The 19,326-nt window shown below is 42.9% G+C and overlaps 1 protein-coding gene and 1 long non-coding RNA gene across 3 annotated transcripts; both read left to right on the forward strand.

Annotated features, from left to right (window-relative positions):
- The first annotated feature begins 7,002 nt into the window (after positions 1–7,002).
- LOC135110785 (uncharacterized) lies at positions 7,003–18,323 on the forward strand. The gene is made up of 2 exons (XR_010273423.1): positions 7,003–7,201; positions 17,930–18,323. It is a non-coding gene; the product is annotated as an uncharacterized LOC135110785 (long non-coding RNA).
- Positions 7,647–14,740, forward strand: LOC135110657 (uncharacterized). 2 transcript variants are annotated; one of them, XR_010273345.1, is made up of 2 exons: positions 7,647–14,396; positions 14,710–14,740. XR_010273345.1 is itself a non-coding variant. In XM_064023227.1 (2 exons), exon 2 carries the CDS (start codon positions 8,546–8,548, stop codon positions 13,865–13,867), a length of 5,322 nt encoding a protein of 1,773 aa, XP_063879297.1. In that variant the 5' UTR covers positions 7,647–8,150; positions 8,464–8,545; the 3' UTR covers positions 13,868–14,740. The 2 variants fall into 2 exon arrangements, 1 of the variants encoding a protein (XP_063879297.1); XM_064023227.1 differs by having other exon boundaries at positions 7,647–8,150; positions 8,464–14,740.
- Positions 18,324–19,326: the final 1,003 nt, after the last annotated feature.

Genomic DNA, 19,326 nt, shown 5'->3' on the forward strand with positions numbered 1-19,326 from the left:
ATATTCCAATTTTATGGGCGCCATCAACAGGCAGGAGCGACAACACGGACACGGTACCCAGAGAGAGAGAGAGAGAGAGAGAGAGAGAGAGAGAGAGAGAGAGAGAGAGAGAGAGAGAGAGTCGCTTCGGTTATACTCTGGCCTGATAAATGGTACCATATGAAAATAATAAAATTAATATACAAAAATATATAAAAAAAAACATTATCTTTCATTGTATATAAATCAGTATAAGACGGAGAAATAAAAAAAAAATAGTAATAAATGGATAATAGTCATACAATTATATTTTGACTTCCATAAAAGAAAATAATAATGAAAAAAATACAGTAAAAAATACAAACTAAAACAACTCAGAACTCAAAAGAAAATATTAATAAATCAAATACAATACAAAAATATTAAAAAAACTGCAAAAATTTCATACAAAGACCAATTCCACGCTATTTGGTGTTATTACGCTTTACTCTTTTTAAATTTCTCCCCTTTATTCCTCCACTCCAGATCCCTCCCCCTTTACCCTCCTCGCCCCCTCGCCCCTCCCCTCTCCTAAAGGTCATAAATCAAGGGTCATCTCTCGTCACACCGGGGAACAGGTCACTTTTAGTAGGGAATGACCAGAGGGATGCCAACCAACCCTTCAAACTGTGTGATCGTGCTCTCTCCTCTCCTCCTCTCTCTCTCTCTCTCTCACTCTCTCTCTCTCCTCTCTCTCCTCTCTCTCTCCTCTTCTCTCTCTCTCTCTCATCAGTTTATCTGTCTATCTGTCTCTCATCTTTCCTCATACTGTTTCTTGCTAACTAACAGAATAATTAACAAACAACTGTCTAATTAATGGCGGACCTTCTGACAGACTAACAGATTGACTGAGTGAAAGAATAAGCAACCAGTCAACTACCTATCTATTTACTTGCGTATATATTTAAGTACAATGATGCGCTAAGGATAGCATTTCAAATACCACAAACTGATATGCACCATAGGTTGTCAAGCTGGAGTAGGTAAGATGAGGTTAGGGAAGTTTATCACGTGGGAAGTATTATGTTAAGTAATTCTTTAAGGAGGTCGTCTTGGCTGAAAATGACATCTTTGGAATTTCACTAGAGGACTTCACGAGTGTAACACAGTAATGTGCTACTTAACCATTAACACGTTTGGTGGAAACACTTCAATGGAATGATAAAAGGAATGAGAATATTCTGCCACGCATCATAACTTTTGTTGCAGAGACACGACTTGTTTTTATGGCAAAGTAAAAACTAGTTATTTGAAAGTGGTCTAATACATTATGTTTTTGTGTGCCGTGATACGATTTGAGTAATGACATCGAGGTTGTATCTTTGAAACCCTCGCATTAATTCAATAAAATGCACGATGATATATCCGTGTAATTTCATTATAACTTTTTAATTGTGTGTATTGTGATGTACGATAGCCTGAGATGGTGATCTGATAAGTAAAAAAAAATAAATAAAATGAAAAACTAAAAAATAAATATTGCCATAAACTAGTGGCAAACGAAATCCCGAATCACAGTATCATGTTTCCAGTAATATTGGTTTTTATTCTTACAGTTTTGGATGTCAATGGGAAAATAGAGTTAAAAATATATTGAGTTGTTTTTTTTTTTCCCATCCTATTTTTAGATTCCTACACCTCACACACTTTCATCCAGTCCACATGTCCTTCTCTCCCCATTCTTATTCTCTTTCATTTACATTTTTCTCTCCTCTTTTCCACTCCTCTTCCTCCCATTCCCTAATTTTCGTGCTTCTCTTTACACCTCCCCTTCCCCTCTTTCCTTCCTTCGTTCTCAAAGCTATTTATCTGTTTTCTCTCTCCTTTTCATCCTTATTTCCTTCATCCTAATCTTCCTATTTTCCCTCTTTTCATCACTCCCATCATTCCTTCCCTTTTCCTTTCTCTCTCTACCCTTCCATTTTTCCCATCTACCTTTCCGTTTAATTTTATACCACCTATCCCTTCCTTTTCCTTTCCTTCTATATTGCCTATCCCTCCCCCTCTCCCTCCTCCCCACAACCCTCAGCCTACCCTTACATTTTTTTGCTCGCTTCCTTCTTTCTTCCGACATTTCAAGGTTCAGAAGTCTCTAGTAGTAACACTCGCCAGGCCATTACCTCTGCGGCGTGTGTCTACAGCAGTCCTAAGCGGGGTGATGTGTGCGACGGGGGGCGAAGGCAGGTGTGCGCCAGGGGGGGCAGGTACAGGGTGGAGGCCCAGTTGGAAGGGAGGAGGCGGAGGGGGGAGAAGGGGAGGAGGCGGAGGGGAGAGGGAGAAGGGAAGGTGTGTCTGTGGCTAATTCACATGGGTTTAATTTCGCTTTGTGGTTAACCAGTGTGTGTTGTGTGTGTGTGTGTGTGTGTGTGTGTGTGTGTGTGTGTGTGTGTGTGTGTGTGTTGTGTGTGTGTGTGTGTGTGTGTGTGTGTGTGTGTGTGTGTGTGGTTGTGTGTGTGGTGTGCTTTTTTTTCTTAATATATTCGTGACTGTGTGTAACTGATTATCTTGGATTGCATGTTGTGTGTGTGTGTGTGTGTGGTGTGTGTGTGTGTGGTGTGTGTGTGTGTGTGTGTGTGTGTGTGTGTGTGTGTGTGTGTGTGTGTGTGTGTGTGTGTGTGTGTGTGTTGTACCAGTACGTGGAAGCGCCCTTGGTTCAGTGAGAGTGCAGTGTCAAGAAGTCGGGACAATACTACTACTACTACTACTACTACTACTACTACTACTACTACTACCCACTGCACCAAAATAAGAGAGGAGCATCAGTTTCAGGCCAGCCGTGTCCCGCAGTGTTCCGTCACAAAGCATATAATTACGTCTTTCCTATTAAATCTTCCAGGCCTGACAGAAATAGCGAGACATTAGAAATAGCAATGCCAGTAATGGTGGTGGTTGTCGTGATGGTGGTGGTAGCAACAGTAGCAGTAAACACATTTATCTAACAACTAACATTCCTTACCTATCCCTAAACTAACCCAATCTCAACCAAAACCCACCAGACGTCACCCACTGCAACCAAAACCATCCCAACCACGCCTCATTAAATCCTATACACACTATATTCCCTTCCGTCCAGGCTCGATCTCTTTAGCATACTTACCCCACAATGTGATGAGCGCGTGGCTTCCCCATATACCTCCCTCTCCCTCTTCCCTCCCTTTCTCCCTCCAGTCCAGGTGTGGTATCGCTCCTTACCTGGGCAGTGTGTAAGGGCAGCTGAGTCGACCAGATTAATAAAGACACATTCTCCTTCGTCACCCTCCAGCGGCGCCTCCTCCCTCCATCCCCGCCCGTCTGCCCAGTCCCTCCCTCCCTCCCTCACCTGGCCAGCTCTCCGCGTCCCCCAAGTCTAGTCATGCCAGCTGGGCCGTGATCACCCTTCCTCACGCCCTCCCTTCCTAATTTACAGTCTCTCTCTCTCTCTCTCTCTCTCTCTCTCTCTCTCTCTCTCTCTCTCTCTCTCTCTCTCTCTCTCTGGTAATCTCCCTGTCAACCTCATAAATAGATTCTCACGCCCTGCCTCTCACGAATCTTACTGTTCTTATCCTCCCTTCTTTCCTTTCCTCCTTCTTTCCTTCCCTTCCATTTTCCTCTTTCGTTTTTTTCCTTCCTCTTTCTATTCTCCTTTTTCCATCTTTTCTTTCCTTTCCTATCTCCCTTTATTCCCTTTCTTCTCTCCCTTATTCTATTTCTTCACGTTCTACTGCCTACCTCACACTTCCTCTCCCTCTCCTTCTCCCTCCCGCTGTATCTCCCTCACGTCTCCCTTACGCACGTCTGCCTCTCGCCTCCCAACCCTTTACTACTTTCCTCACGCCGCCTTTCTCAACCACCCCTCCTCCCCACTCACTCCCCACTCCCCTCACACCCCACTTCCCTGCGCTACCTATCACTCACACCACCACCACCACTGCCATCACCACCACAACACAACAACCTCCTCCTCCTCCTCCTCCTCCTCCTCCTCCTCCTCCTCCTCCTCCTCCTCTCCGTCTTCCTCTTCAATTTCACCTTTACCTATCACTCTTCTGCAGTTTCCCGTTACCTCTCTCTCTCTCTCTCTCTCTCTCTCTCTCTCTCTCTCTCTCTCTCTCTCTCTCTCTCTCTCTCTCTCTCTCTCTCTCTTTCGCTTGACAGTGAGGCCCAATAATCCTTGTGGGTAATTTACGACTTGATGACCTTCCAGAAGTGACCCGGACCCGGCTGCTGATGACCCCAGGCTAAGGTCACCCCCCTCACTCAGCTCCCTCGTGTGCCTGGCTCCACGTGTGACCTTTCCAAAGTGACTCATGGTGACTCATAAACGTGGCAATTGAAGGAGGGGGGAATAGATGTGGTCTCTTGATTTCTTTTTTTTTTTTTTTTTTAGTGACGTGGGTGAAAATCGTCTGGGTGTGATTCTTCTGGTGTGGTCTCGTGGACTGTTCTGTCTCGTGGTCTGGTCTGGTGATCTCGTGAAGTGGTTAGGTAAGCTTCACGTGTCGTGGTCTCAAGGTCTGGTAATTACGTTGTTAGATGGTCAGGTAGCCTCAGAATCTCGTGGCCCCGTTGTCTTCTTGAACCGTATTCTGAAGCACTTCTAAGCAGCACCTCCACTATTTTGTAAAGGCGTTAGTTAAAGGAACACAGGTTTTAAGGCTGATTTTAAGGTTGTAGCGATAGATTAACAAGATTTCTAAGTTATTAACAGGAGAAACACTCTCGAGAACCAATAAGTTATCTCTGTGGCCTTGGAAAGTAGTAGTGGTGAGAGATCGAAGCGTTAATGAATACGGTTCCTTGCCTTATTATCTCGTAGTCTCATAGTCTCTCTCGATTGTCTCAGAGTCATTTGGTCTCGTGCTTTCAAAGTTTCATGTTCTCGCAGTGCCATGGTTTCCCGTTCTCGAGGTATAGGGATCTTGTACAAGGACTAAGGAGAGATTATACAAAGACTACTGAGGGAGAGAGTTTTCTGGCAGTGGCATTTGTGATTGAGTGTTCTGTAGGGGACGAGTCCTCCTCTATTCTTTTCTTCCACTCTTCTTCCGTCTTATTTGTTTATATTTGTCTTTTCTCGGTTTGTGTATTTATTATTTTTTTCTGTTATACATTGCGCTCTCTCTCCTCTCTCTCTCTCTCTCTCTCTCTCTCCTCTCTCTCCTCTCCTCTCTCTCTCTCTCCTCTCTCTCTCTCTCTCTCTCTCTCTCTCTCTCTCTCTCTCTCTAATTCACTTCCTTCTTATCCATGGCCTCTCATTCAACTCCTGTCAGCACCACCACCATCACCGCCGCCCTCCTTCTTCTCCTCCTCCTCCTCCTCCTCCTATCACCCGACCACCTGCAGTTTCAGTCCCCACGCCTCACCACCCACAGCACCCCCCGCCCACCGTCACGCCTGCACGCCCACCCTATACCTCCGACAGCGGCCTGCAATAATACTCTCAGTGACGAGGACGGCCAGCCGGAGACGGAAAGATTTTAGTCATACCACTGTGGGAAATTAGCGGACAGGAATAACAGTAATATGATAGACGGGAATGACAGGAGAGGATTTGCACATGGGATTGGAAGTTCAGTAGGCCTTTTTTATTAGCTCCTTTTTCTTGTCCTTGGTTACTGCCGCTCTTATATAAGATAATAATGACACTGGGAAATTAAGATAAATAAAAGATGGTGAAATATTTTGGTTTGTTAAAAAATAATGTGATGTGGTATTAGATGACAAGGAAAGCTTAACAGTTGGATTAAGTGGGATTTGAATGAGTACTAGACAACAATGAATGATTACTAGTTGGTGTGAGAGACAGATTAAAGTCTTTGTGCTTAGTGTACTATTGACTTTGTGTACAGAATCGTGTATTCGTAACTTTGTTTATGTAATTGTTAGGCTTAAGTTCCTTGGCGTGTGTGTGTGTGTGTGTGTGTGTGTGTGTGTGTGTGTGTGTGTGTGTGTGTGTGTGTGTGTGTGTGTGTGTGTGTGTGTGTGTGTGTGTGTGTATGACGCCACGATACCACACAGTATATCCACAACCACACAACGGAAACAATAAACACACTTCATTCGCACCACACACATCACCACCACAACACCACCACCACCACCACAATCACCACTATCATATCCAAAAAACTACCCTTCCCTCCCTCCCTCCCTCCTTCCCTCCCTCGCTCCTCTTCCACCCGACCCCTCCACCACCCTCTGAAAAATCATGACCACTCCCCACTCCACCGTCACCACATCCCTCCCTCCCTCCCTCCCTCCCTCCCCCACCTAAGGGTCAACAGAGGGGAGAGGAGAGGGAGGGGGAAGAGGAGGAGGAGGAGGAATGAAGGAGGGGAGGTTATTGTTACGTTGGCGCTCGTGGTCATCACAGAATCCTGACCGTGTCTTCTTTGTTTACCTGAGCGCACCCTGCCGCCACAGTCGCGCACCTGGAGGAGGAGGAGGAGGAGGAGGAGGAGGAGGAGGAGGAGGAGGAGGAGGAGGAGGAGGCGATGTCTTACCTCCTCCTATTCCTCCTTGCTTAACACTTTCTCCTCTTCATCCTCCTCCTCCACAACCTCCTCCTCCTCCTCCACAACCTCCTCCTCCTCCTTCTCCTCCTCCTCCTACTTCTACTACTGTTGTTGTTTCTCTTCATTTCCTACTGTTCTTAACTCATTCTTGATTTATTTACTTTTCTTAGCTTCCTCCCCGTCCTCCTCCTCCTCCTCCTCCTCCTCCTCCTCACCTGTCCAGCAAGGTGTATTGTGTTGACGAGGAACACCTGAGCGTGAGTCTTCGAATTGTGACGTCACAGACAAATAGAAGGAGAGAGAGAGAGAGAGAGAGAGAGAGAGAGAGAGAGAGAGAGAGAGAGAGAGAGAGATGAAGAGAGAGAGAGAGAGCAACTATGAAAAGTATACAATTTTAATTCTCATAGCATGTACAAGATTATTGCTCGCTCTCTCTCTCGCTCTCTCGCTCTCTCTCTCTCTCTCTCTCTCTCTCTCTCTCTCTCTCTCTCTCTCTCTCTCTCTCTCTCTCTCTCTCTCTCTCTCTCTCTCTCTCTCTCTCTCCATTAATCAGGCCAGGTAAGCAGCCTCACCTCACCTAGACAGCGAGAGCAGGGGAGAAACGTGACACGAAGCAGCCTTTCCCCCCATTACCTGCTGACCTGAAACCAAAGAACGCAAGACTCACCAGTTGATTAAGAGAAGAAAAAGTAAGATTGGTTCATGTTCTTATTATGTGTGTGTGTGTGTGTGTGTGTGTGTGTGTGTGTGTGTGTGTGTGTGTGTGTTACGTATCTCTGTATTCAAGCGTTTTCATTTTTTTTTCTGTTGCATAAAGTTACGATGTACTGAATTCATGGTTCAGTTAAAATGGTATCAAAATAAAATTGTCTTGTGTTCTTAGGTGTTTTTTTTTCTTTTCGCGCATTTCATTTTTAATTTTTTTTTTCTTCTTTCTTTCTCTTTTCTCTTCGTTACAAACATGCTGTGAAGTCGTCCTGTTATCACAATCGTCATCATCACTGTCATGCACCAACTATTTTTTTTATTTTTTATCACCATTACTCCCTCACCCCCCACCCCAGTATCATATCACTCCCCCCCGCCCCATTCCCTCTCATTGCCCCCGCCCATTACTCTCATACCTCCAGATCCCTCTGTAACATGATTATGCGCATGTTAAGTTAAGTTTATTTTACGTTCGTGCTACCCGTCAGTGGTATGGTTCCAATATTATTTGTTTTATTTCTCTTAATATACTTCTTATTGTATGCTGAACGAGTTTACACCAACTATGTATGTATTTGTCCGTAAATTGTGTATTTGATATTTGATGTGATAAAAATACTGTATAAGTAGACTACAATGGATTTGTTAAAGAGTATAGTTTATGCGGGGTGGCACACGGTTGTTGTGGAGGCCCGCGCGGCCTGATATAGACACTGACAGACAGGAGAGTGAGACAAGTGGAGACGGTTTGCTAGCTACGGGTCTCCCTCGTAGGACTCGGGAATAAGGTCGCCCCTCCTGTTCTATAGACTGGTTATGAAAGTGAGACGTCAGTGGATTACCTATCAATTATCAAAGCACCAGTGACGTATCCGGCTGTTGGGGATTCCACGCCATAGTATTTTCAACACAACTGACGCTGGCAATGTTGTGAGTGTTATGGTTATTGTGTATTTGTGTGATTTTTGTCATGCTATGATTTACAGTGATATGTATGAGGATTTTCTGAGCTTTATAATGATGTGAGTCACACAGGGTATTTATCCATTGTTTGGGAGGTTTATCATATTGTGAACTGCAGAGATATTTTTGTGATTTCTGTACTTATTATACTATGAGGTACATGGGAACTATTCAAGGTCTGATCATGTTATGTAGTGATTATTTTTGTATTTTTAGTGTTTCTACGCTCATATGATTTTACCATGATTTGGTATCGGGCTGATTTATCCTGGACCCACAGGTTGGAACGCTACAATAAATGTTGCAACACATTGCTCGCCTGTGGATTGCCCTAACGCTACATTCCAACAACATCCACAACCATGCCCAAGACGGAGGACCTTGAGCGCCGACGGAGACTACGAGGGACAGCCCGTGGAAAGCTAACTAGGAAGTGTAACCTACTCTCTGAGCAAGTGAAGCAGGGTAAGCCATCTAGCATTATTGAGGATTATTATGAGGAAGTAAAGGACGCTTTTCGGGAACTCGAGAGACGACACGAGGATGTGATGGACGCATTATGTGAGAGTGATCAAGAGGAGGAGGACTTTAATGGAAAACTTAAGAATGAAGAACAGTATATAGTTCAGGCAGAATTGTTGAAGACAGGTGCTTGTGAGACTTTATTACAGCTATGTAAAAAGGAAAAGGAGACAGCCTTAACAGATAGTGCAACTAAGGTTAAGGTGAAGCCAATAGAACCTCCTAAATTTGAAGGTGACATACGCCAATACCAGACATTTCGCAGCAACTATGATAAAATAATGACTGTCAATTATGGGGAAAATGCCTTTGCCTTAAAACAGTGCTTATCAGGTGAAGCGCTAAGTGTAGTACATGGAGTAGATGATGATTACAAGGAAATGTTCCGTCGTCTTGACCAAAGGTATGCTGATCCAGTTAGATTGACAGATACTGTTATCAACCAACTGCAAGAATTAAAGCCAATTGCTGAAGGCAATACTGGTAAATTTGTAGAAACCGTGGAAGTCATAGAAAAGTGCTGGACTGACATGAGTAAAAATAATTTAGAAGTACAGATGTCCACTGTAATTGTGATAAGCTTAATTGAGAAAATACTTCCACCCCAACAAAAAAGAGAGTGGACTAAGATCTACCAAAATCTGTCAAATAAAGTAAATGCTTTTCCTGAGTTGTTAAAGTATTTGAAGGAAGAAAAGAATGTCCTTGATTATATAGACAAAGATGTTCGTAAGAGGTCACATAATTCCAAGGCTACTGTTCATAGTGTAGAGGTAAAAGAGGATGACAGTCAAATTATGAGAACATTGCAAAAGTTGCAACTTCAACAAGCAGAACATCAGGCTAACATGGAAAGTATAATGCAGAAGTTCACTCAAACACTATCTAGTGGGGGTTCACAGGTTGGACGTCATAGACAAAACTACGGAAACCCCAACTTTTGTTGGTATCACAATTCTGATTCGCACACTATCAGTCGCTGTAACACATTTCATAATTTGGAACCCTCAAACAAGATGGAGGTTTTACGGAAGAACCATGTTTGTTTTCACTGTTTGGCAATGGGACACAGTTCTAAGGATTGTCAGGAAAAACGCAGTTGCTACATGAAGTTAGGAAATGGTAATGTTTGTGGTAAGCCACATCATCCGAGACTTCACTATTTGCTTTATCAAAATGATATTAATATTCACACCAACAAGTCAGATGGTTGTACTTTGCTGATGATTGGTCAAGTTAACTGTAAAGATGACTCATTAGTAACTCTTTTTGATCCCGGCAGTACAAGTAGCTTGGTGACTCATCGCAAAGCACGGGACTTAGGATTATGTGGCACACCATATAACATCACTATGACAACAGTTGGAAATGTAAGTGATACTGTATTCACTAAAATGTATAAAATGCCTCTTGTAGATGAGACAGGTAAACAATATTTAATACAATGTGTAGGAATGGATGAAATCACTTCAGAAGTTAATCCAGTCCCTATGGACATAATTCTTTCTCAGTTAGGAGTTTCTCAGTCAATGCATATTTTCCGTCCTCATGGGAGAGTTGATCTTTTGATTGGTGCTGACAGTTGTGACATCATTCCTACAACTGTTAAAACTGTAGGGAAATTGCAACTCATGAAAGGTCCCTTCGGCTATTGTGTCAGAGGATCGCACCCAGAACTCAAAAATGAATATACAGAGCACTATGTGGCTCAAGTAAACCACATGTCCTTAACATCTAACACTTTTGAAATTCAAGGGGAGATCTGTAGAACTTTTAAGGAGGATATAGATAATTTGTTTGCAATGGATCACCTAGGCACAAATTGTAGACCCAAATGTACCAATTGCATTAACTGTAAAGACTGCAATAGAGAGACGCACATAACTGTAAAGGAAGAAGAAGAAATGAAATTGATTCTCAGTGGACTTGAATATCAGGAGAAAGAGAAGACCTGGACTGTACATTACCCTTGGATTAAAGATCCACATCATTTGCCGAATAATTTTGGGGTAGCACTAATGAAACTTAAAGGTACGGAAAAGCGACTGAAGAAGTTGGGCAGTAGGTCAACAGAAAATTACAAGGTACAAATTGATGACATGTTAAAGAGAGGTGTTGCTAGAAAACTAAATAGGGAGGAGTTAAATTGGTACAAAGGTCCAGTGCACTATTTGTCTCATCATGAGGTGTTGAAACAAAGTTCAGCTTCCACCCCTACTCGCATTGTATTTAATGCTTCTGCCTCATATAATGGTCATGTGCTGAATAATTATTGGGCTAAGGGTCCCAATGTAATGAACAGTCTTTTTGGTCTTTTACTTAGATTCAGAGAAGGTTCCATAGCATTTGTTGGAGATATAGCCAAGATGTTTAATAGCATCAGGTTATCTGAATTTGACAGTCACGTACACAGGTTTCTTTGGCGAGACTTTGAGGATCGGGCCCCAGACCACTATGCCCTCACAGCAGTTCCCTTTGGAGACATTTGTAGTCCGGCTATTGCTATACTTGCTATGAGACAAACAGCTGAGAAATGCAAGGAGGAATTCCCTGAAGCAGCCAACGTAATTGTGCAAGATAGTTACATGGATGATATCATACATAGCATGAATGATACAGAGAAGGCTAGTCAGATCATAAAGGATGTTGAGCTTATTCTGAACCGTGGAAACTTTCACATGAAGGAGTGGATCATAAGTGGGAAGACCCAAGTTGGAAATGATGTGGACTTGTCAGGTATACCAGGAGAAAAGGTTCTGGGATTAGTATGGAACCCTGTAGAAGATGAAATAAGTTTCAAGATGAAAATGAAAAGTACGTGTAAACAGACTTGCAGTGTTGAAGTTAAGAGTAATTCCGATGAACCACAAAATCCACTAACTAAAAGAAAGGCTCTTAGTTACATATCAACAATATTTGATCCCATGGGGTTTGTTACACCAGTGACTTTACGTGGTAAACTGTTGATGAGACAAATCATTGAGTACATTGATGAGAATGGACGGAAATTAGACTGGGATGATCCTTTACCTGAGGAATTTATAGGGAAATGGTACAAATTCTGTCATGATATGCATGAATTGGGAACTATTAAATTGCCTAGATGCATTTGTAATGCTGAATTAGTTGAACCAACCCTGATACTGTTTAATGATGCGAGCACCCTAGCATATTCTGCGTGTGCTTATGCACGTTGGCGTGTTGGGAAAGATAAGTATCAATCAAAGCTACTTGCAGCCAAAAGCAGACTCGCACCAATTAAGACACAGACTATTCCCAGACTGGAGTTGTCCAGTGCAGTTCTTAGTGTTCGCCTCCGCAATACAATAATGAACGAAACTAACATCAGATTTGATCATGTTCACCACTTTACTGACTCTGAGATTGTGCTTTCACAAATAACAAAACACAATATTAAGGCTGGAACTTATGTTGCAAATAGAATTGTAGAAATAAAAGAAAGCTCCTTGAGTAATGAATGGCACTGGATCTCGACTGAAGTAAACATAGCTGACCTAATGACCCGTTCAAGTAAATTTGTTGATATGGGTCCAACGTCATGCTGGCAGTGTGGACCCACTTTCTTAGAATTACCATTTTCTCAATGGCCCATGAAGTCAATCTCTCCAACACCAGAGATAAAGTCCATCATTAACACAGCTGAAGTAAACAACTGGCATATTAATGACTGCAATATGTTTGACATAGACAGATTTAATTCATACCGCAAAATTATAGGAGTCACTGCAAGAGTTTTGAATGCCCTTCATGCGCGTTCTTTCAAGGGAATCCTGGCATCACCAACAGTAGATCAACTTAAACAAGCAGAAATATTATGGATCAAAAGAGCCCAGATTTCTTTAACAGACAACTGGGAAAAAAGGTTCAAGCGGTTAGGTCCATTTTGTAAGGATGGAATAATATATGTAGGATCAAGAATTGCTGCATGGCTGAAGAATAATTACAATAATGAAGCTTTCATTCTACTTCCCACTAAACATAGACTCACAGAGGTGTGCATTAAGGATATTCATGATAAAGACCATGGAGGGATTGAATCTACTCTATGTAAACTACAGGCTAAATTTTGGATTCCTCAAGCTAGAAAGTTAATCAAATCAGTTAAATCTCGCTGCGTGACATGCAGACGTTTAGAAAAACAAGTGATTGGACAAAGCATGGGACCAGTACCAGAAGAAAGGTTGAAACCTTCACCTCCCTTTTACCATTCTGCTCTTGATCTATTTGGCCCATTAATGATTAAGGATACAGTCAAAGGAAGATGTAAAAAAAAGGTGTATGGTGTTGTAGTAAATTGTCTCAGCACAAGAGCATCATATGTTGACTTAGTAGAAGGGTATGATACTGACAGTCTCATCACTACTCTTCGTAGGTTTACAGCCATCAGAGGCTTCCCTCACTCAATGTATTCCGACCATGGTTCACAACTCAAATTGGCAAGTAAAGAAGTTTGTTTCTTGACTCAAGACCAGGAAAAATTATCACAATTTAGCCGAGAAGGCGGTATGGAGTGGAAATTTACAAAATCTGCTGATGCTCCATGGGAGAATGGGTGCTCAGAAGCTATGGTAAAATTGGTGAAGAGAGTTATGACCAGAGTAATAGGTGACAGTACATTGACATTTGGTGAATTACAATCAGCAATGTTTGAGATTGCAAATATGTTGAACGAGAGACCAATAGGTATGAAAAATGGTTCAGACTGTACTAAGGGATCTTATCTTTGTCCAAATGATCTAATACTAGGGCGTGCAAGTGTACACACACCAGAAGGTGTATTTGACAGCAGTACAAACACAAGGACTCGCCAAAGGTTCATCAATGCAATTGTAAAATCCTTCTGGAAGAAATGGATGATGCATTATTTTTCAACATTAATTGTACAACAAAAATGGCATTGTGAGAAAAGAAATCTCCGAGTGGGAGATATTGTTTTGGTGCAGGATAGTAATAATTTGAAAGGGCATTGGAAACTTGCTGAAGTGTGTCAAGTTTTACCGAGTTCTGATGGTAAGGTTAGAGATGTACAAATTAGATACAAGTTACAAAGCGGAAATAGCATGTATAAGGGTCATCAAGATATAAAGGTTAACAGATCTGTCCACAAACTTGTGTTGATACTTCCGATCGAAGAACAATAATTTTAATTCTTTTTCTTGGGGTGGGGAGTGTAACATGATTATGCGCATGTTAAGTTAAGTTTATTTTACGTTCGTGCTACCCGTCAGTGGTATGGTTCCAATATTATTTGTTTTATTTCTCTTAATATACTTCTTATTGTATGCTGAACGAGTTTACACCAACTATGTATGTATTTGTCCGTAAATTGTGTATTTGATATTTGATGTGATAAAAATACTGTATAAGTAGACTACAATGGATTTGTTAAAGAGTATAGTTTATGCGGGGTGGCACACGGTTGTTGTGGAGGCCCGCGCGGCCTGATATAGACACTGACAGACAGGAGAGTGAGACAAGTGGAGACGGTTTGCTAGCTACGGGTCTCCCTCGTAGGACTCGGGAATAAGGTCGCCCCTCCTGTTCTATAGACTGGTTATGAAAGTGAGACGTCAGTGGATTACCTATCAATTATCAAAGCACCAGTGACGTATCCGGCTGTTGGGGATTCCACGCCATAGTATTTTCAACACAACTGACGCTGGCAATGTTGTGAGTGTTATGGTTATTGTGTATTTGTGTGATTTTTGTCATGCTATGATTTACAGTGATATGTATGAGGATTTTCTGAGCTTTATAATGATGTGAGTCACACAGGGTATTTATCCATTGTTTGGGAGGTTTATCATATTGTGAACTGCAGAGATATTTTTGTGATTTCTGTACTTATTATACTATGAGGTACATGGGAACTATTCAAGGTCTGATCATGTTATGTAGTGATTATTTTTGTATTTTTAGTGTTTCTACGCTCATATGATTTTACCATGATTTGGTATCGGGCTGATTTATCCTGGACCCACAGGTTGGAACGCTACAATAAATGTTGCAACACATTGCTCGCCTGTGGATTGCCCTAACGCTACACCCTCCCTCTTTCTTCCTCCTCATACCTCAACTCTCACCCCCTCACTACCTCTCCATTCCTACCTTTCATATTACCCCTTTCACTCACACTCTTCCCTCACTTTCTCACCATTCACTCCCATACATTCCCCTCTACATCATCCTTTCTTCTCACACTAATTCACCTCTCCCTCACCCCTCACCTGCTACCTCAACCTTACCCAGCAACCCACAACCCCTTACCTCTTACCCATTGCTCCCTTACCCCTGCTCCTACCCCTCTCCCTTACCTCCCCTTAGGTGTTCTGAGTTCCAAGTTCCCACGCCCTGGAGGGAATCAATACCCCGATTCCCTCCCTCCCTTCCCCCTCCCTCTCTCTCTCTCTCTCTCTCTCTCTCTCTCTCTCTCTCTCTCTCTCTCTCTCTCTCTCTCTCTCTCTCTAACTATCACCTCCTCTCATTGCTCCAAAGAGTCATGAGGGTGAGTTGACTTGTGAGGGGATGACACGAGTTCCCCTCACTCGCTCACCACACTCACCTCTCCTCCTGTCCTCTTCTTTTCCCTCTCTTATTACTATTCATTATCCTCCTCTTCCTCTTCACTGTTACTTTAACTGTTCTTCTTCTCATTGTTCTTTTTTTTTATTCCACTATCTTTTATCTTATGTACCGTTCTCTTTTCTCTCTTTCCTGTCCCTTCTTTTCCATCACTAGCTTCCCCTCCCTCCCTTCATTCAGTTCTTCTCCATTTCTCCATCATCATCAGCATTTAATTTTCTTTCTCTCATTCATCCACCATCTCCTTCCCATCCTCCTACTCCTCCTCCTCCTCCTCCTCCTCCTCCTCCTCCTCCTAAAATAAAGATAAAGATATTTTCGAGTGTCCGTCTTCATTATCTTTGTTTGGTCTGCGTGGCGTGTGATCAAGAGCCCTGACTCTCCCTTTATCCCTTTAGAAAAGTACCCTCTCCCTTTAGATGGCTGGGAGAGGCGTGGGAGGGAGAGACGAAGAGCGGGAAAGGAAAGGAGGGAGGAGAAGGGACGAAAGTAGCTGAGAATGCGGAGACGTGAGGACTGGAGAGGAGTGTGGGAATGGGAGGAAGGGAGAAGGGAGGGAGGGAGGGAGGGAAGGTAAGAATGAATATGGAATAGGAATGGGAGTGAGAATGGAAAGGAGGAATGAGGAAAGACAATGAAAAGTGAAGAAAAGACACACACACACACACACACACACACACACACACACACACACACACACACACACACACGGTGAAAGAAATATTACAGTGATATGAAAAAAGTCACGTTTTCAATATCAAGAATCTACAAGGTGAAGAGTCTCAGTCTCTCTCTCTCTCTCTCTCTCTCTCTCTCTCCTCTCTCTCTCTCTCTCTCTCTCTCTCTCTCTCTCTCTCTCTCTCTCTCTCTCTCTCTCTCTCTCTCTCTCTCTCAGGCAGCGACGCGTTGTAATTCGTTTATATGCTACTTGAGGACACACTACAGATATGGAGTGTGTGTGTGTGTGTGTGTGTGTGTGTGTGTTTACATTTTTCTATCTCTCACTCTCTTCATCTCCCTCACTACTGTCGACACACACACACACACACACACACACACACACACACACACACACACACACACACACACACACCACAAAACATTACATTCACACAATCTTAATATTTTCCCCTTCACAATTTTGTTTATCCTCTTATGTACGTAATTATTCACATACACACCCTCCTCCTCCTCCTCCTCCTCCTCCTCCTCCTCCTCCTCCTCCTCCTCCTCTTCCTCCTCCTATACACGTATCCAAGCATCCTCGGCCACACACTCATCCATCTCTACGCTCATCCCCTCGAACAGCCAACACGTGCCACCCCTAAAAAAATAAATAAATAAAAAGCGAAAACACCATAGAAGGAACATATGGAGCAAAATAATGAAGACTTCACTTGTGTACTATCTATTTATCCTCCTCTTCCTCCTCCTCTACTGTACCCTCTCTCTCTCTCTCTTTTCTCCTTTTCTCTCTCAGCCTCTTCACTTCACCTCTCCCCTCCTCCCTCCTCCCTCCCCATTATCTCTCTAGTATCTCTCCAATCATAACTGTGAGTTCTCTCCAGTCCCTTCGCGCTAAGAGGAGGGAATTGTCTCCCCAAAAACACACCCAATTCGTGCGTAAAACTTCCTTTGGCGGCGCTAATGACCGACCGGCTGTTAATGTTTCTACCGCGCGCATATGTCCGTCCAAGTCCTCCATTAGTTAGTTGGAGGAGGAGGAGGAGGAGGAGGAGGAGAGAGTGTTCAGTGGGATGTTAATGGGTTCTGTTCCATTATTGTGAGAAGGGATCTCCAATTGTAAGGGGGGGGGGACTGTGATAGGGGTAAGGGGAGGTGGCACGGGGCTGGCAGGGAAGAGTGGCAGGGGGGGCCAGGGATGTATGGAAGCTGGTAATGTCTCCATGTGTCTTGGGTGTTGTCTTTTGGTCTGGTCGGTCGATTGGTTGGGTCTCTCTGGGTCTCTCTCTCTCTCTCTCTCTCTCTCTCTCTCTCTCTCTCTCTCTCTCTCTCTCTCTCTCATCTCCTCTCTCTCTCTCTCTCTCTCTCAAATAACCACCTTAAAAGCAAAGCATAATAACACAGTTACTTCAATATTTTGCTTGTTTGTTTGTTTGTCTGTTTTCTTTTTCAATAATAAATTTTGCTTGTGCTAATAAGAAACTGATTTTTACACTAGACCTTCATGTGATGGCTTGTGGTCCTATACACACACACACACACACACACACACACAGGTATTCATTATGATGAAGTTACAACAAAAGGAGTTTCAGCGATGCTTGTCGTTCAGATTAAGATCACCATGAGGTCTGCCGGAATCTTGCTAGAAATATATATGAAATCGTAATTTTTTTTTACTTGAACAGAAGACTGGTTAGAAAAAAAAATCATAATAACAAACTCAAGTCGCATCTCCTTCCTCCCCAAAAATATATCCAGTAAAAGTCTCAAAATGGATTCTAAACCATGTAATGTGCTTGGCGATGCATATACTTAGGATTTCATTTGCATACAGTTGAGATAGTAAATAACATCCCGTGGCTTGTAACGTGAGAATACAAACACCTGTTGCAACAATATGCGCAGTTTCTTCAACCCTAATTATTCTTCTGCAGGTGTGCCACAGGTGGGAACGCCGCCAGAGAAGCAGGTACAAGACAAAAAAAGACTGTTGAGAACCAGGGCTCCAAACACCTCACAGTTCCGGCCATTAATGGACAACGCTGCGTCACTTAGCCGATTTTAAACATCATCATTTTGTCGTCATTACTCGCACGGCAAAATTTCCCAGCAAGAACCAGAACAAAAACATGTAATTTCCTTCATTTAGCTTCCACACGTCACGACCTTGAATGACCAAACCAGAATTTTTTGCTGAAAAGACTTACAGGAAGCTTCAGAAAAGAGACAAAGAACTGGTTACATGACAGACCAATTCAGGAACTCATAACCTGTACAAAATCGTAAACTCTTTATCAGAATATAGTAAATAAAGATATAACTGAAGTAGATGTGAAACGAGAGATAATTTTTAACTTCCTGATGGTAAGAAATAACATCCAAAACTTGAAACAATCCTTACATACTATCCGGAACAAATTGAGCTAACACATGTAGAACTGAGTGGTTAAACTGATACCCAAAATAAAACTGAGCCAGTGCCACAGAACTGAATGATTAAGGAACGCCACAGGACATCCTTCAAGCAGCAGATGCAGAGGAAGAGACACCAGAATGTCAGATGGGTAAGAGTGATTATTTAGAACGAAATTTGAAAGGGAAAGGAATGAATTGAAACTCAGCCTCACCAATTCTGATCTCCCCACCTCAGCTGCACCTGACGGAGGGGTAACGGAGGGGGTGACGGAGGGGATGACGAAAGGGGTGACTGCTCTCCACCACGTGACGATCCCTCAGTAAGCTAACATGTTTTTCGCAATGATCAAAGACTGCGGGTCACCACGTGTGTGTAGGCAGCTTGGCAGGCACGTCCAGGTGTGTGTGTGGTGTGTGTGTGTGTGTGTGTGTGTGTGTGTGTGTGTGTGTGTGTGTGTGTGTGTGTGTGTGTGTGTGTGTGGTGTGTGTGTGTGTGTGTGTGTGTGTGTGTGTGTGTGTGTGTGTGTGGACAGTGAACGTGTTGCAATGATGTATGTGAGCGTAATGGCAGCACGTGAGAGGACACTGTTGCACGTATCACAGTTTGTTTGCATTGAAAGGATCGTGTTGTTGTTTCAATGGGAGAAAGTTAACCATTAGTCACCATCACTGTCATCACCATCATCATCAGTTTTAGAGACAGACGGACAGACACACACACTGAGACAGACCAAACCGACAGACGGGAAAAAGAATAAAAAAGAATGAATAAATGAAGTCCAAACAGGTAGACGGATAGACAGAGGCATGGAGAGACACACAGAGAAACCAACAGACAGACAGAAAGACAGACTAATTGGCAGATGGTAGACGAAGGTTAAGACAGACAAAACACACACAGCCATCCGTACATATC

Source organism: Scylla paramamosain, chromosome 20 (assembly GCF_035594125.1).
Source record: "Scylla paramamosain isolate STU-SP2022 chromosome 20, ASM3559412v1, whole genome shotgun sequence".
Taxonomy (NCBI): Eukaryota; Metazoa; Arthropoda; class Malacostraca; order Decapoda; family Portunidae; genus Scylla; species Scylla paramamosain.